This window comes from Trachurus trachurus, assembly GCF_905171665.1.
Source record: "Trachurus trachurus genome assembly, chromosome: 2".
Taxonomy (NCBI): Eukaryota; Metazoa; Chordata; class Actinopteri; order Carangiformes; family Carangidae; genus Trachurus; species Trachurus trachurus.
In genome coordinates this window covers 4,812,422-4,824,803 of record NC_139914.1, presented here as the reverse complement: position 1 = coordinate 4,824,803, position 12,382 = coordinate 4,812,422, and the positions used below count along the sequence as shown (strand labels likewise).

Here is a 12,382-nt window from a genome sequence, read left to right as displayed (position 1 = left end):
CTCCTCTCCTCTCCTCTCCTCTCCTCTCCTCTCCTCTCCTCTCCTGTAAACCCTTCAAACAAACAAGCTCTTCAAGGTGTGACTCATGTATTCACTCCTTTCAGACGGTACAGTCAGAGCACACACTTACTTGTAACATGAAGGGCCTGACGAGCTGAATGCCTCTGTATTTGTTGTGCCTCTCGGCATGAATAACAGCACTGTGCCTTTCTGAATGTGCCGTGTTTTTACTCTCCAGCTCTATACTACGTTGCCTTCAATATGAAAGTAGTCCCAAGTATACAATATAATAACCCATTTCTGTGTGTGCTCAATGTATAATAATTTCCACTATAGATAGTTTATATAGTAGTAGTCATCTGAATAGAGCCATTTGAAAACCAGCAACAATGACTGTAGAGATGTTTCTTGGACAAATAGGTCACACAGATGGTGATAAACACAGAGCAACATGTATTATACATTCAACAATCATTTATTCTTTTCGTTCATCTGTAACCCGTTCCTGCTTTTCTTTCTCTGCGCTTCTCTGAGGTGGTGAATGATCAGGTTTTTGCAGAGTGGATAAAGGTTTTTATCCTGAAACACGCTGTGTTTTGTTTGGGTCTTTGTGTGTGTCTTCCCTCCAAGTAAACAGCCCTTAAATTACGATTACTACAGTAAATAAATATTTCAAAGATCGCCCAAGGATTACGTCATTGCAGCAGCCGAGAGGATGAGAGCAGCTCGATATGAAACACCAGTGTTGAAGATAATAGAGGAACAAACTGAATGAACCTTTGACTGTAACACTGATTTCCGATGTGTGTGTGTGTGTGTGTGTGTGTGTGCAGGCCGAGGCGCGGACCAGTTTTGAGGAGCTTTACCGGGTGATGTCACAACGGGAGGAGTTCCGCTGGATGATGCTGAGGATCAAGCGCATGGCCGAGCCGTGGGTCGGCGCCGTCCGCTCGCTGGTGGCCAAGCAGAACCTGGCCAAGCGGCGGAGGAAGAAGGTGGGTGAAGCAGCACACAGTTTGTCCTTTTTTTAAAATGTTTTTTCTGCAAAATAACTGTTCATGTCCATGCACATTAAACCAGTGCATTTATAGTTATTGTTTTTTTTCTCCAAACAATTAATACAATGTAGTTGTATATATGAAAGTGTTTTATGTTTCTGTCATTAACCACTAAACCAAAGTTTAAAGTTTTATTCGTCACATGCCAAGGAGCAGAGTACAGTCAGCAAAGCAGCAAAGCAGCAAAGCGTATTATTGTTGGACTTGGCAGCAGCAACTGATAAAAATGATCAGACTTTGGCTCTATGGTGACAGAATAACAATATGTATAATGTGAAATGTCCAGATTGATATTTTAAGCAGCTACACACTCCCCAGAGAAACTATTCGAGGGAAGCGTTCCTTCCCTCGAATATATATTTTTATCTTCCTCAAAGTGAGTGCAGTTGTAACCCTTGGACACACACCTCTCAGGTGCGTTGCGCTGACTCACACTCACACACACTAAGGTTCACTCGTAGATAACACCACTTATGCTCAGTGGGAGAAATAGTGGTGGGTGAGGCCTGACATGGATATTCCATTGTGTCCCAAGCTGGTGGCAGCTCCCAGCGCTGAATAATGTACTCGCCGCTTGCCACTGGCCCTGTTAATAATTCACACATCACATTCCCATGATACTTTGGTGCTGATGCAAAGCAGCATCCCCTTTAGCAAGGCAGACAGTGCAAGAAACGAGCACCCTCATCCATCTATATATCTATGGTATATTAATTCCTTTCTCCTCTGTTCCTCAGTTGAATGTTTTTCTCCTGGTACTTCCAAAGCAAATTCTTTATTTCAGCTGCTAATCTCCTCTGGATGTTAATCCTCACGTATTAATCTTTGACTTTTGTGCGCTGTGGGACTGGGGTTGGCTGTCAACAATGAAAAACGCATTGGTCACTTCAAACAAAGCCTGCCATCAACTTCCTGCTCTGCTGTGGAACGCTGTGTTCCTTCACACAACCGAAAAAACCGTCCACCATCCGGTGTTTGCATGTTTTTTTTGTTTTGATGCTCATATTCTAGCTTCGTCGTGTGCAGAGAGAAAGAGGAACTGCTTTCTGACAACCACCCCCCACCAGGATAAATGTGTTTTTAATGCTCCTTTTTTTTCTCTTTTTTGCTGGTGCTGATGAAATACAAAACCAGTGGGGTTTTTCTGAATGTTTGTTTTGTCTATTTTCTTTTTCTACAAAATAAAGCTGTCAAGATCATCAGCACTGTCTTTTAGCGCCTTACTCCCTACATATTAGATTACACATTTACCAATGTTTGCGAGATGTATTTTCCCATAGAAAGAGAGAGAGTATCAGTCAGTCAGTTGTAATTTACATAATTTTTTTCCTTCTCTATCAGATCCTGGTTCACTTGGGCCTGCTCACCAAGGAGTCGGGCTTCAAGATAGCAGAAAACGCCTTCAGCGGGGGCCCACTGGGCGAGCTGGTCCAGTGGAGCGACCTCATCACCACGCTGTACCTGCTGGGCCACGATGTTCGCATCTCAGCCTCCCTGGCTGAGCTTAAAGAGTGAGTACCACCACGCACCCTGAGGATTAGGATATACTTTAGCTCACAACAGGTTATCACTGCCTTTTTATTCAGCCCGAGTACTGTCTACAGGTATTGCCAGTATTCAGCACTCGTATCTTTTACCAGTAAGAAAGGGAAGCCCGCATTGTGCCTGGAAGGCAAGATTCAGGGCGAAGGGGATTTAAGCTGCACCACAGGGCTGATGAGTGGCAGTAAGAGACTTCCTGAAGGATGGGAATAGGTGGATAAACAGCCAGTAAAATAAAAGATTAAAGGGACAACGAGGAGTTTCTATTCGGTTATAAAAAAGTCTCACGTTAATGTGGATGAATCTCCGCTACTCACACTTGTTAATGGCTCCATTTTCGCTAAATATATCGATCTGTCTCTATCGTTATTTTGTTATTATTAGTGGTGGCGGAAATGCTGGTCGAGCCGACCAGCGTTTCCTTCATGGCGAGTTATGAGAATAACGCCGCAGAATCGCCGTTTATGGTCGGAACTACGATGGTATGTGAACCTCTTTGAACCTCTGACTTTAATTTTTGATGAATGAAAACATGAGTCCGTCTTGCGCCGGGTCAAAGAAATGTACGGTGCGCGCGGAGGCTCATAAATGTAGTGTGAAAACGCTTCGCTTTTCCAAAACTCCTCGTTGTCCCTTTAACTTATCTTTTTAGTGTCTTTTGTTTTTTTTTTATAATCCAAACACAGCACGAGCCAATCTCAATAATGATTGTTGTGTATCCAGATGTTCTTTTGCCGAAGGTCAGATACAGCACCGTGCTTGATTCCAGGCTGCTGTTTTACATCATTCCTTGCAGCACTGTTTTTGTACGATTCAAATGTGAAAAGGGCCGGCAGTCAAAACACCTTCTGTTTATCACCTTTTCTTTTATCGTGGAATAGCAACAACATTTCTGCATTTGTTTAAGGTGATTTGACTGAGCAAACAAATGTAGCTGCTGCTGCTGTGGTGTTGGTTTGATATTTGTTGATGGTTCTTCTAGGTACAGAAAGAGCTCCCCATGTGCAACATCAGGACTTTTGCTCTCTATTAAGGCATAAAAATGAAGTAAAGCAGGCAGAAGATGCATGTTAACCTCCAAATATTATTTACCGAGCCTCGTCAAGTCCGTGGGTGTGTGAATATTTGCGAATTTTAAATCCCAAACTTTCTCCTCAGGATCATGCGCAAGGTGATGGGGAACAAGTCCAGTTGCCCAACTCAGGGCGATAAGGTGGTTGAACTCATCTACATCGACATCGTGGGCCTCACTCAGTTCAAGAAGACGCTGGGGCCTTCCTGGGTCCACTACCAGTAAGTACATCGCCTTCACAGTCAATGATCTGCTTGAGAAACTTTCAATCTGACTTTTAAACTTGAGAAATAAACTATTATGATAGTTTTTCTCAGCTTAGTTTGACCCCTAAAAGTTTCAGTTAGTAAAATCTGTCAAGGATATGATTTATTTCGGGACAAAACCTCCTGCTCTGTCTGACTTTGTGTTGTGTACTTTCACTTCCTTCATATCATCACATCAGCCGCTCAGTGAATTCAATCACTTGCATAGTTTTTTTTTTTAACCCTGTGCTACAGCTGGCGGCTGTGGTTTAACGGTTTCCCTCACGTAGGCACTGAGTTGCGGCTTGTTTGGCACTCGGTGGGACAATGAGTCTATTTTCTTCTCGTACATAAACCACAATTCCCCAGAAGGCTGGAGCAGCGTCTGTTGTTTGTGATGTCTTCACCAGCCGAGTCTATTCACTCTCCGATTGCCCCTCTGAGGACTGTGGATGAGGCCTTCCCGGTTTGTTTTCAAAAAGCTCTCATCGGCTCCGTCTGACAGGAAAGGAGGAGGAACAATACGTCTGGGGCACTAATGGCTCTGCCGGTTCCTCCTGCTTGTCACCAGGTTTTGTTTGTGAGCGGCCCAACACCTTAAACTGCATCCGCTCTTTTTATACCCTGAGGAAATTGATTCAGCCGCTGGCATAATGTAAAGTCTTGCTGCTTTCCTGAATTATTACTGGCACTATTATTGAACACTTATGTCAGAGCACTTGATGTCACCGTGCTGATTTTCAGGAGCTTTGTGAAAGAGGTCGGAGCTGTTTTTCCTCTTCTTTTCTCTTTCACTAACTCACATAACCTAGAGTGTCTTTTACTTTACCGTCTCCTATTAGGAGTGAATTACATTTCCTGCCTTTGTAGCCTGAGAATCCCTCTGCGTGTAGCCTTCTCAATCTCCTCCTGACTTTATTTGTCATTCAGGAAGGTGGGTAATACCCTGTGGACGCAAACTGCCACATTTGTTTGTGTATCACACCCCAAATTCTTGCAAACAATAAGCGATGTCATTATTGTTTCATTTACTCCGGTTGATATTTCGTGTTTGGGGAGAAACAAACCAAGTCTGTCAGGCCTTTGTGATTAATGTGTTTGTTTATTGCCACAGTCTTCAGGCTATCTGTCTTGCTTTACTGTATCACTGTGTCTAATGCCACTGTGGAAGGAATGGCAATACTCTGAGCTGCCGTTGTCTGCATGCATGGAAAGTAGCGCCACTGTTGCCTTGTTGTTCTGTTTCATTTAATCCTTTCATCCAGTAACTTAATCAGACGTTGCACTTTCATCTGCATCAGCAAAGGCTGCAGAAAATGTGTCAGTGTGTACTGGTGCAGCCCTTTGGCGCTGGGGATAATAACAGAGAAATGAAACTGGAGGTTAGTCATCGGCTACACGATGACCCACCCACAAAGTTGGATTTCATCACTTTGCCTCTTCGTCCAGATTAGCTGTCAGCTCTTCCATTTCTTCAGTTTAGGCTGACACTCACTGTCTGCGTGTTCAGTGTGTTTGTGTTTGTGTGTGTGTGTGTGTGTGTGTGTGTGTGTGTGTGTGTGTGTGTGTGTGTGTGTGTATGGGTGTGAACTTAAGTTTATTCACAGTGTCAGTGTTATTGCAGTGTCTGTGGTGCTGCCAAGACAACAACAACAATGTCCTTTGGCAGTTGTGTGAGTTGTGAATCATGTAAAAAGCTGTATTTTTAGTCAAGTTTGTCAGGAGTGTGCTACCCAACCATCCTCCTCCTCCTCCTCCTCCTCTTTACTTATTGTCACTAAACCTCTCATCTTTCTTTTATACAATGGCACAGAACAGAGTTTACCATTAAGAAACAATAGGATGGAGTAGATGCAAGCAGCAACCATCAGCTGGAACTAGCATGAGCAGAGCTGGTTTAAAGTTTTGCTTAAACTGTCCTATTCTGTTGCAGGACAGCAGCGTAATGTTCCCTACAGTAAATAGTCAAATTAATCGGAAGCAGCGTGATATGAGCTTATCAGATGTTGGGTGTTGGTTTAAATGCCTTGAATGGTCAACATAATTCAGGTTACTATCTACAAAAAACGTTGTGGCTTCCAGGGAATATTCACGGTTCACGAGAAGCTGATCTAATCGAAAGGTAAACGAAAGTGAGGCGTCATTAGCCAGACGACCGCTCCGGGATGATAATAATAATAATAACGTGACTTTTTTTTCCCCAGTTTCAGTGTTTTATAACCAAATCTTAATGTTGGACAGTAATTCAGCCTAATGCTGTTATAGGACAGGCCGTTAACTCATATGGCCGTTATCATCCAGGTGCTGTGTTGGAGCCTCGGGGCTGTGCAGACATGTAATAGACCCTCACATAGATTCATACCAGGCAAAATATCTCCATCTGTTTTCTAATGACTCTCAGGGGACTACTTTATTTATCGCCGATCTCATGTGGGACATATAATTGGGCCAGGAGAGAAACCTGTCGTTTGCAATAGCCATTGTTCTACATTATCCATTTGGGATCACTTCAGATGGATTACATTACGCTGTTACTCTGAGAGCAGCGCAGCATCCCCACTCAGCACAACTCCATTGCATTACTGCAGCAAGTGTTACTAAGTGCGTACTTGTTGAGCTGAACAACCTCGACTCCTATCACGCCCACTGTCGACTCAGCGGTCTCACTGCAGCCATCCTTACATCATGTTACCACTCCAGCTACCCCCCGCCCATCTGTTGAGGTTGTACTGTGTCTACCTGGGGACGGACGACAGGGTTGTTTTTCCCAGGAGCGTGTGGAGAGATGGCATGTGGGCTGTAGTTGTTGTTGTTGTTCTGGTTTCAGTGTAAAGTTTCCTCATGGAGAGTGTGTTTCCTAGCTCTCCACTCTCTCAGGGCCTTTCACAGTTCACGCAGCCAGCTGCACAGCATCTGCCTGGGCGGAGAGCCTTTCTCTGAGAGAGAGAGGAGGGTTTTTTTTTAGGTGCAGATGTACTACGTGTGTGTGTATCCGAGGCGCTCATGTCTGTTTGCACCTTGTATCTTCTTATCACTGTGTTTAATGCTGATTATTCTGCCTTTATCTAAAATGGGAATCACTTTACACTTTACTTTTATTTGCCCACAAGAAAATTCAGTTCTTCTGCAAAATACTAGGGGTAGGAATCTTTTACTATCTCACGATTCGATTCGATTCGATTCAGATTTTTGGGGCTACGATTCGATTCAGAATTGATTTTCGATTCAAAACGATTTGATTCATAATGATTTCTGCTTCAGTCTATCGGTGTGCAACGGATCCTCATGATCTACTCCAGTCTGCTTTGCAAGACAGAATGACTAAAGTGTCTTTTTTTCACATTTATTGAGTTTTAAACATTTATCCATGCTTAGATGGAAACTGTTGCATAAAAGCAATATCACATATTGCTTAAGTAACAAAATTAAAAGTGCCTCTTTATTTAAAAAAAATATAGGATAAGGAAATGGATTTTCCTTAGAATTTGCTTCATTGTTTTACTTTTTAAAATCGATTTTGGGACATTTTATATTGATTCTGAATCGTATTAAATGAGAATTGCGATTCTTATGTGAATCGATTTTTTTGGCACACCCCAAAATACCCAACAAAACAAAGCAGGCTCCATCTTTCAGGGTTTTGTTGTCGAAGAGACGTAATAAAAGAATAAGCCTGAGAAGGAGAGATAGATTTAGCAGTTTGTGGTATCAGATAGATATTAGGTTTCTTTTTACTGGCCTTTTGTTTTCCTAATCAAAAAAATGAAGATAGCCGAGGACAGAGCAGGGCAGACATAATCAAAGCAGCAGCTGGGAAACAGAAGAGCGCAACAATGAATGACTCGGTGATTGCAGCGCGGGGGAATTAAAGGTCAGTTCGCTCGTGGTGTGTGTGTGTGGTTCTCTGAATATACACCCACCGTCCCCTCTCCAGGTTGTGGTTTAATTAATCCAGTGCTGTGACCTTTGAATGAGACACGATCGTCATTCACAGTCTCACACCTCCACAGGGCAGCTTTTCTCTACCGCTCTGTCTGACAGTCGAATCTCCAGGCATTGTTAAAAACATTAGTAGGCTATAATTTACTGAATCCCAAATCTGAGGTCTTATACTGTATGTTAATATTACAAAATTAATACATCAGAATGAATTATTTGCATGTATTACTTGATAAACAGTCAAATTCTGGCTCCCAGTGTGTTCATCATCGTCTTCTCCCTGTGTAATCTCATCGGACCAATCATTTTACAGCATCTCAAGCTAGAGAAGATAAAACTAAAGCTCTGAAATTTTATGTAATTTGGCTGCTGTGCTTAGGATTTGTGGAAAAAAGGAAGAAGGGGATGAGATGAGACCCCATAATATTTATGATTCTGAGCGGTTAGATGCCGTTCAGTATTTTTAAACTGACTCATTGATATTACCAAACATCGTAACAATTCTATAGCTTTAGGTTGTAACTACTAGTTTTTATAAGTTCAGCTATTTTTCTAATAGATCCTTGTTTTTTTCTGCAATTTTGGCTGCATGTCGGACGGGTCTAAACGCTGGGATATCCTTGAGCCTCGTCAGTCAGAGGCAAGATCAAACCAGCAGCAGATTCAAAATGCTTTGCCGTTAAAGCATGGAACAAAAACATGGCGCCAGTTTATATCCATAACTTACTCAGCAGTGCAAGAAACAGAATTTCCAGCTTCTGTGTTTCTGGCCAAAAACGCACCACGGGAGTCATAGTTAAGTCAGTCTGAGCACAGAGAAGCTTGTGCCCTCTTGTTGTTATCAGACAGCCAGATATTTTCTCACACAGTTGATAATGTTTTATCCTGGCCGATCTAACCGGGGGAGTTTCATGCTGATCGAAGTCGCAGCAGCGCTCCAGCTGTGAGTCACGTAACTCTGACTGTGGGAAAAAAATGAATTTGAGTTTTATTTCCATTGCATTTGATGTAGCAGTTCCCACCTAGAAACCTTATACCACATGAGAAAAACAAACTTTGGCCATTTGCCACTCATATTACAAAGGAAAACAAACAGTTGCTGTATGTGAGCTGTGCCGTAGATGGTTCCTCAATCAACCTTTTTTTTTTTACACAGTAAGAAAAGAAGCAGGGAATAACAGCCGCCTATTATTCCCTTTCCAGATCCCCAGATTTCCAGATGTGGTGGAAAATGACCAAACCTCACTTGGACAAATAAATAAAAATAACACATTTTCTGCTTCATTAAAGGACCTGCGAATATCACGTTCGGCTGCAAGATCCAAAAACTCAAATAAAATATTTATTTGTTGCCTATTAATTCTTTGAAGTCTTATTTCAACAGTGCTGTGGCTTTAAATGTAATCATCATGTGTGTGTGTGTGTGTGTGAACTGTTCCCCTGAAACATATCCCTTTGATCCATCTCTGGTCGGCAGAAATGTTTAAAACTCGTCTCTTTTGTGTCGTCAATAGGTGCATGTTGCGGGTCCTGGACTCGTTTGGGACGGAGCCAGAGTTCAATCACGCCCACTACGCCCAGTCCAAGGGCCACAAGACGCCGTGGGGGAAGTGGAACCTCAACCCGCAGCAGTTCAACACCATGTTCCGTAAGTGACAAGGACGTCAACACACACACACACACACACACGTGCCCCAAGACATCCATCGCTAATAAAGGAAGAGCTAAGGATTGAGTTTTGCACGGTTTAGAAAACAGTTTGCCACCATTTTCTTATTTTTTTTGTAGCAAAAACATCTTTTATCCTCTGTCTAAGTTTTTCAAGAAGTTTGAGCTGTGCTGTTTTTGCTTTCCTCACCTCTCTACGTCCTCACACCTCTCTCTCTCTGTGGTTTACTTAAGTTCAAGTTGCCAGACAGAAACACCTACTCGCAGTATCCGTCTCTCTCTGGTTTATTTGTTATCTACGCCTGCCGTGCCAGTCAGATTCTCTCCCTTGAATGGAGATGTTTTGGTTGGAGGAGAGAGAGAGAGAGAGCATAAAAGACTGTAAAAAAAACCCAGTGCGGTGCAAGCTAATGGAATATCATCAAGGAGATTAAAGGAGAAGTACAGTAAGAGGTCAGATGCTCGGCTCTCCGTTCTGCTGCGATTGTGAATGTAGGACGTCGGGGGTTTTTATCGCTCTCTGTGTGTGCACGACTCCTACTGTGTGAGATCACTCTGTAACTGGAGTCAAGCACGTTGGCAGCGGTGGATGAGTGGCGGCGGCGGTGCAGCAGAGGGGAGAAAGAGAGAGAAAGAGAGAGAGAGAAGGGGGAGCCAGCCAGCCATCCCCCCCAGGGGTATTGACCTTTTCCCCATGGCTAAGAGAAAGTGAAATGTTACTCCTATGGTCCCAGTTTGAGAGGTGAGGCCGGGAGCTCTGCAGAATACCGCTGCACCTGAATGGGCTCTTTGTGCGGTGAATAGGGTACGTCTTTCTCATAACACACTGGGGCTTTCGCACAAAATCTAGTTAAGAGTCGCTAGGTTAGATGATATCGCTGCTGAAACAAGCGCACAGAGGTCTGGCCGAGTGTTAAAACCATACAATGGCATCACTCCAGGCACGAGAGACCAGACAGTCTTGAGTTTTCTCCCCTCCCCTCCCTCTCTCTCTCTCTCTCTCTCTCTGCATTGTGCTGCTGCCCAACAGCTTCTCCCGAGGCTAAAGAATTAGTGCACGGTGCAACGCAAACACTACAGTACATTAATAAAATCCCAGCGTGTTGACTGTTGTAGCTATCTGAGCTTTCCTTTCTCTCAGTGCTTAAAATAATATTTGTTATAGCTGAAGTGTCGAAGTGTGTGTGTGTGTGTATCTCTGAGCAGGTGTTACTGTCGGCTCGGGTGGAGATTAGTGTTTGAGGACGTTTCCGTGATGGTGTCAGGATGTTAACTCCTGCATTTAGAGACAACCATGTTCCTGTCACTGCTCATCTGCTTCTGCAAGCATGAGCTGAAGAAACAAAATGTAGTGTTTTTTATATTATTGGAAAATACAGTGTATGATCATTTTCTAGTTCCCAGTAGTAAGAAAACCGATTGAGACTTCATCTTGACTCGTGCAAAGTGTATATAAAGTGTCATATTTGTATTCTGGAGTCTAAAACTCGTATTTAAACTCACCTATTGGATGTAGACATGACAACAGACACATCAGGTGCCAGTAGGTGATATTTTTGTTCCGAATTTGTTTTTGGTCCATTTGTTCCGATTAGGCCGTGCTCCATAAATCACTGGTTGGGGGAATTGGGCGTTTGTGGCCTCTGGCCAATAAGACAAGACAAGGCCAAATTGACCTCATTAATCTATTTGAGAGTCAAGATTGCAGCGACTGTTTTTCTGGTGAACAATTTGTGTTTGAAAGCACACGTCCTTTTATACTCAGGAAAGCCTGGAAGTATAATGTTGTTAACCTTTCCTGTAGGTCAGAGCGACATGCAGAGACTCGAGTCCTCCAAGTCAAATTTATTGTGTACTCTTCATTACGACAAAGCAAAGGAGCTACACTGACTACAGATACAACCACATTTATCTAATCATTTTGGAAACACCAAACTTTCTTTCTTATTTCTACTTTCTAACTAACCCTACAGGGGGTTAAGAAGTCAGAAGGTTGATTTGTAAAAATTAAAGTCTGCAGCCTGTTTAGAAAAAGTTCTTCTTTTCCCAGCCTGTCAGGGTCATCAGTTAAAACACAGTAGCAATCGCTTCCATATGTAAATTTCTTCTTTTTTTTTTTTTTCTTTGGCGTGTCCCCTGCGGCTGGATGTTAATCCCCCATGGAAGTGATGATTAATACTGATCAGAGGTCGCACATAGCAGTAGATAATATTTATCTTTGAAGCCCTGCCAACAGTGTAATTGACTCTGAGATCTGCTCTGCTGATAGCGCCTGGAAAGCTTTGATTGATAATGTTGCTGCTAGTGCACCCAAACACTTAAGGCTTTTAGTTTTTCATCTGTGTGGGGTCGATGGACTTGCTTTGTGATCTTTGACTTCGTTTCTCCAGCACGACTTGTGCGCATGCAGTCCAAACACACCCGGTTAATAAACACTGTTTATACCTTACCTGCTAACATTGGCTTAAATTCAAGATTTCTACAATAGCACAATAAATACAAAGCTATAGCAGGCAAGGTCTACGCAGATGAAATATCATAGTTGACCTTTGACTTTGCTATTTCCCTGCAACCAGTCTTAATGAGTAAAAACAAACACTCAGCAGGACTGAAGGTCGCACTGTTACAATCCACACACCTCATCAATCATCAGTCCTGCAGCAGATGGTAGCAGTCATAGTCCAGTAACTAAAGAGATAAAAATAGCGATTGATTAGAGTGAATTACTCAGATTAAATGCACTTATTTTTCTTCATTTTGGCGTTGGCGGGTGTCCAGCGTTCACATTTCACTTCTCTCTGATGCGCAGATCTGAAATGCCCATCAGTGGAAATCTGAAAAGTTTTCTTGTGTGGAAG

At 42.9% G+C, this 12,382-nt stretch overlaps 1 protein-coding gene across 2 annotated transcripts in view; it reads left to right on the top strand.

Moving 5' to 3' along the window:
* mgat5 (alpha-1,6-mannosylglycoprotein 6-beta-N-acetylglucosaminyltransferase) overlaps nt 1-12,382 on the top strand; it is a 78,428-nt gene that overhangs the window by 41,027 nt on the left and 25,019 nt on the right. For both annotated transcript variants that reach the window (XM_083986318.1, XM_083986317.1), the window contains exons 8-11: nt 834-995; nt 2,400-2,569; nt 3,759-3,893; nt 9,371-9,504. In XM_083986318.1, the coding sequence (XP_083842444.1) occupies nt 834-995; nt 2,400-2,569; nt 3,759-3,893; nt 9,371-9,504 (601 nt within the window). The remainder of the gene's footprint in view (nt 1-833; nt 996-2,399; nt 2,570-3,758; nt 3,894-9,370; nt 9,505-12,382) is intronic.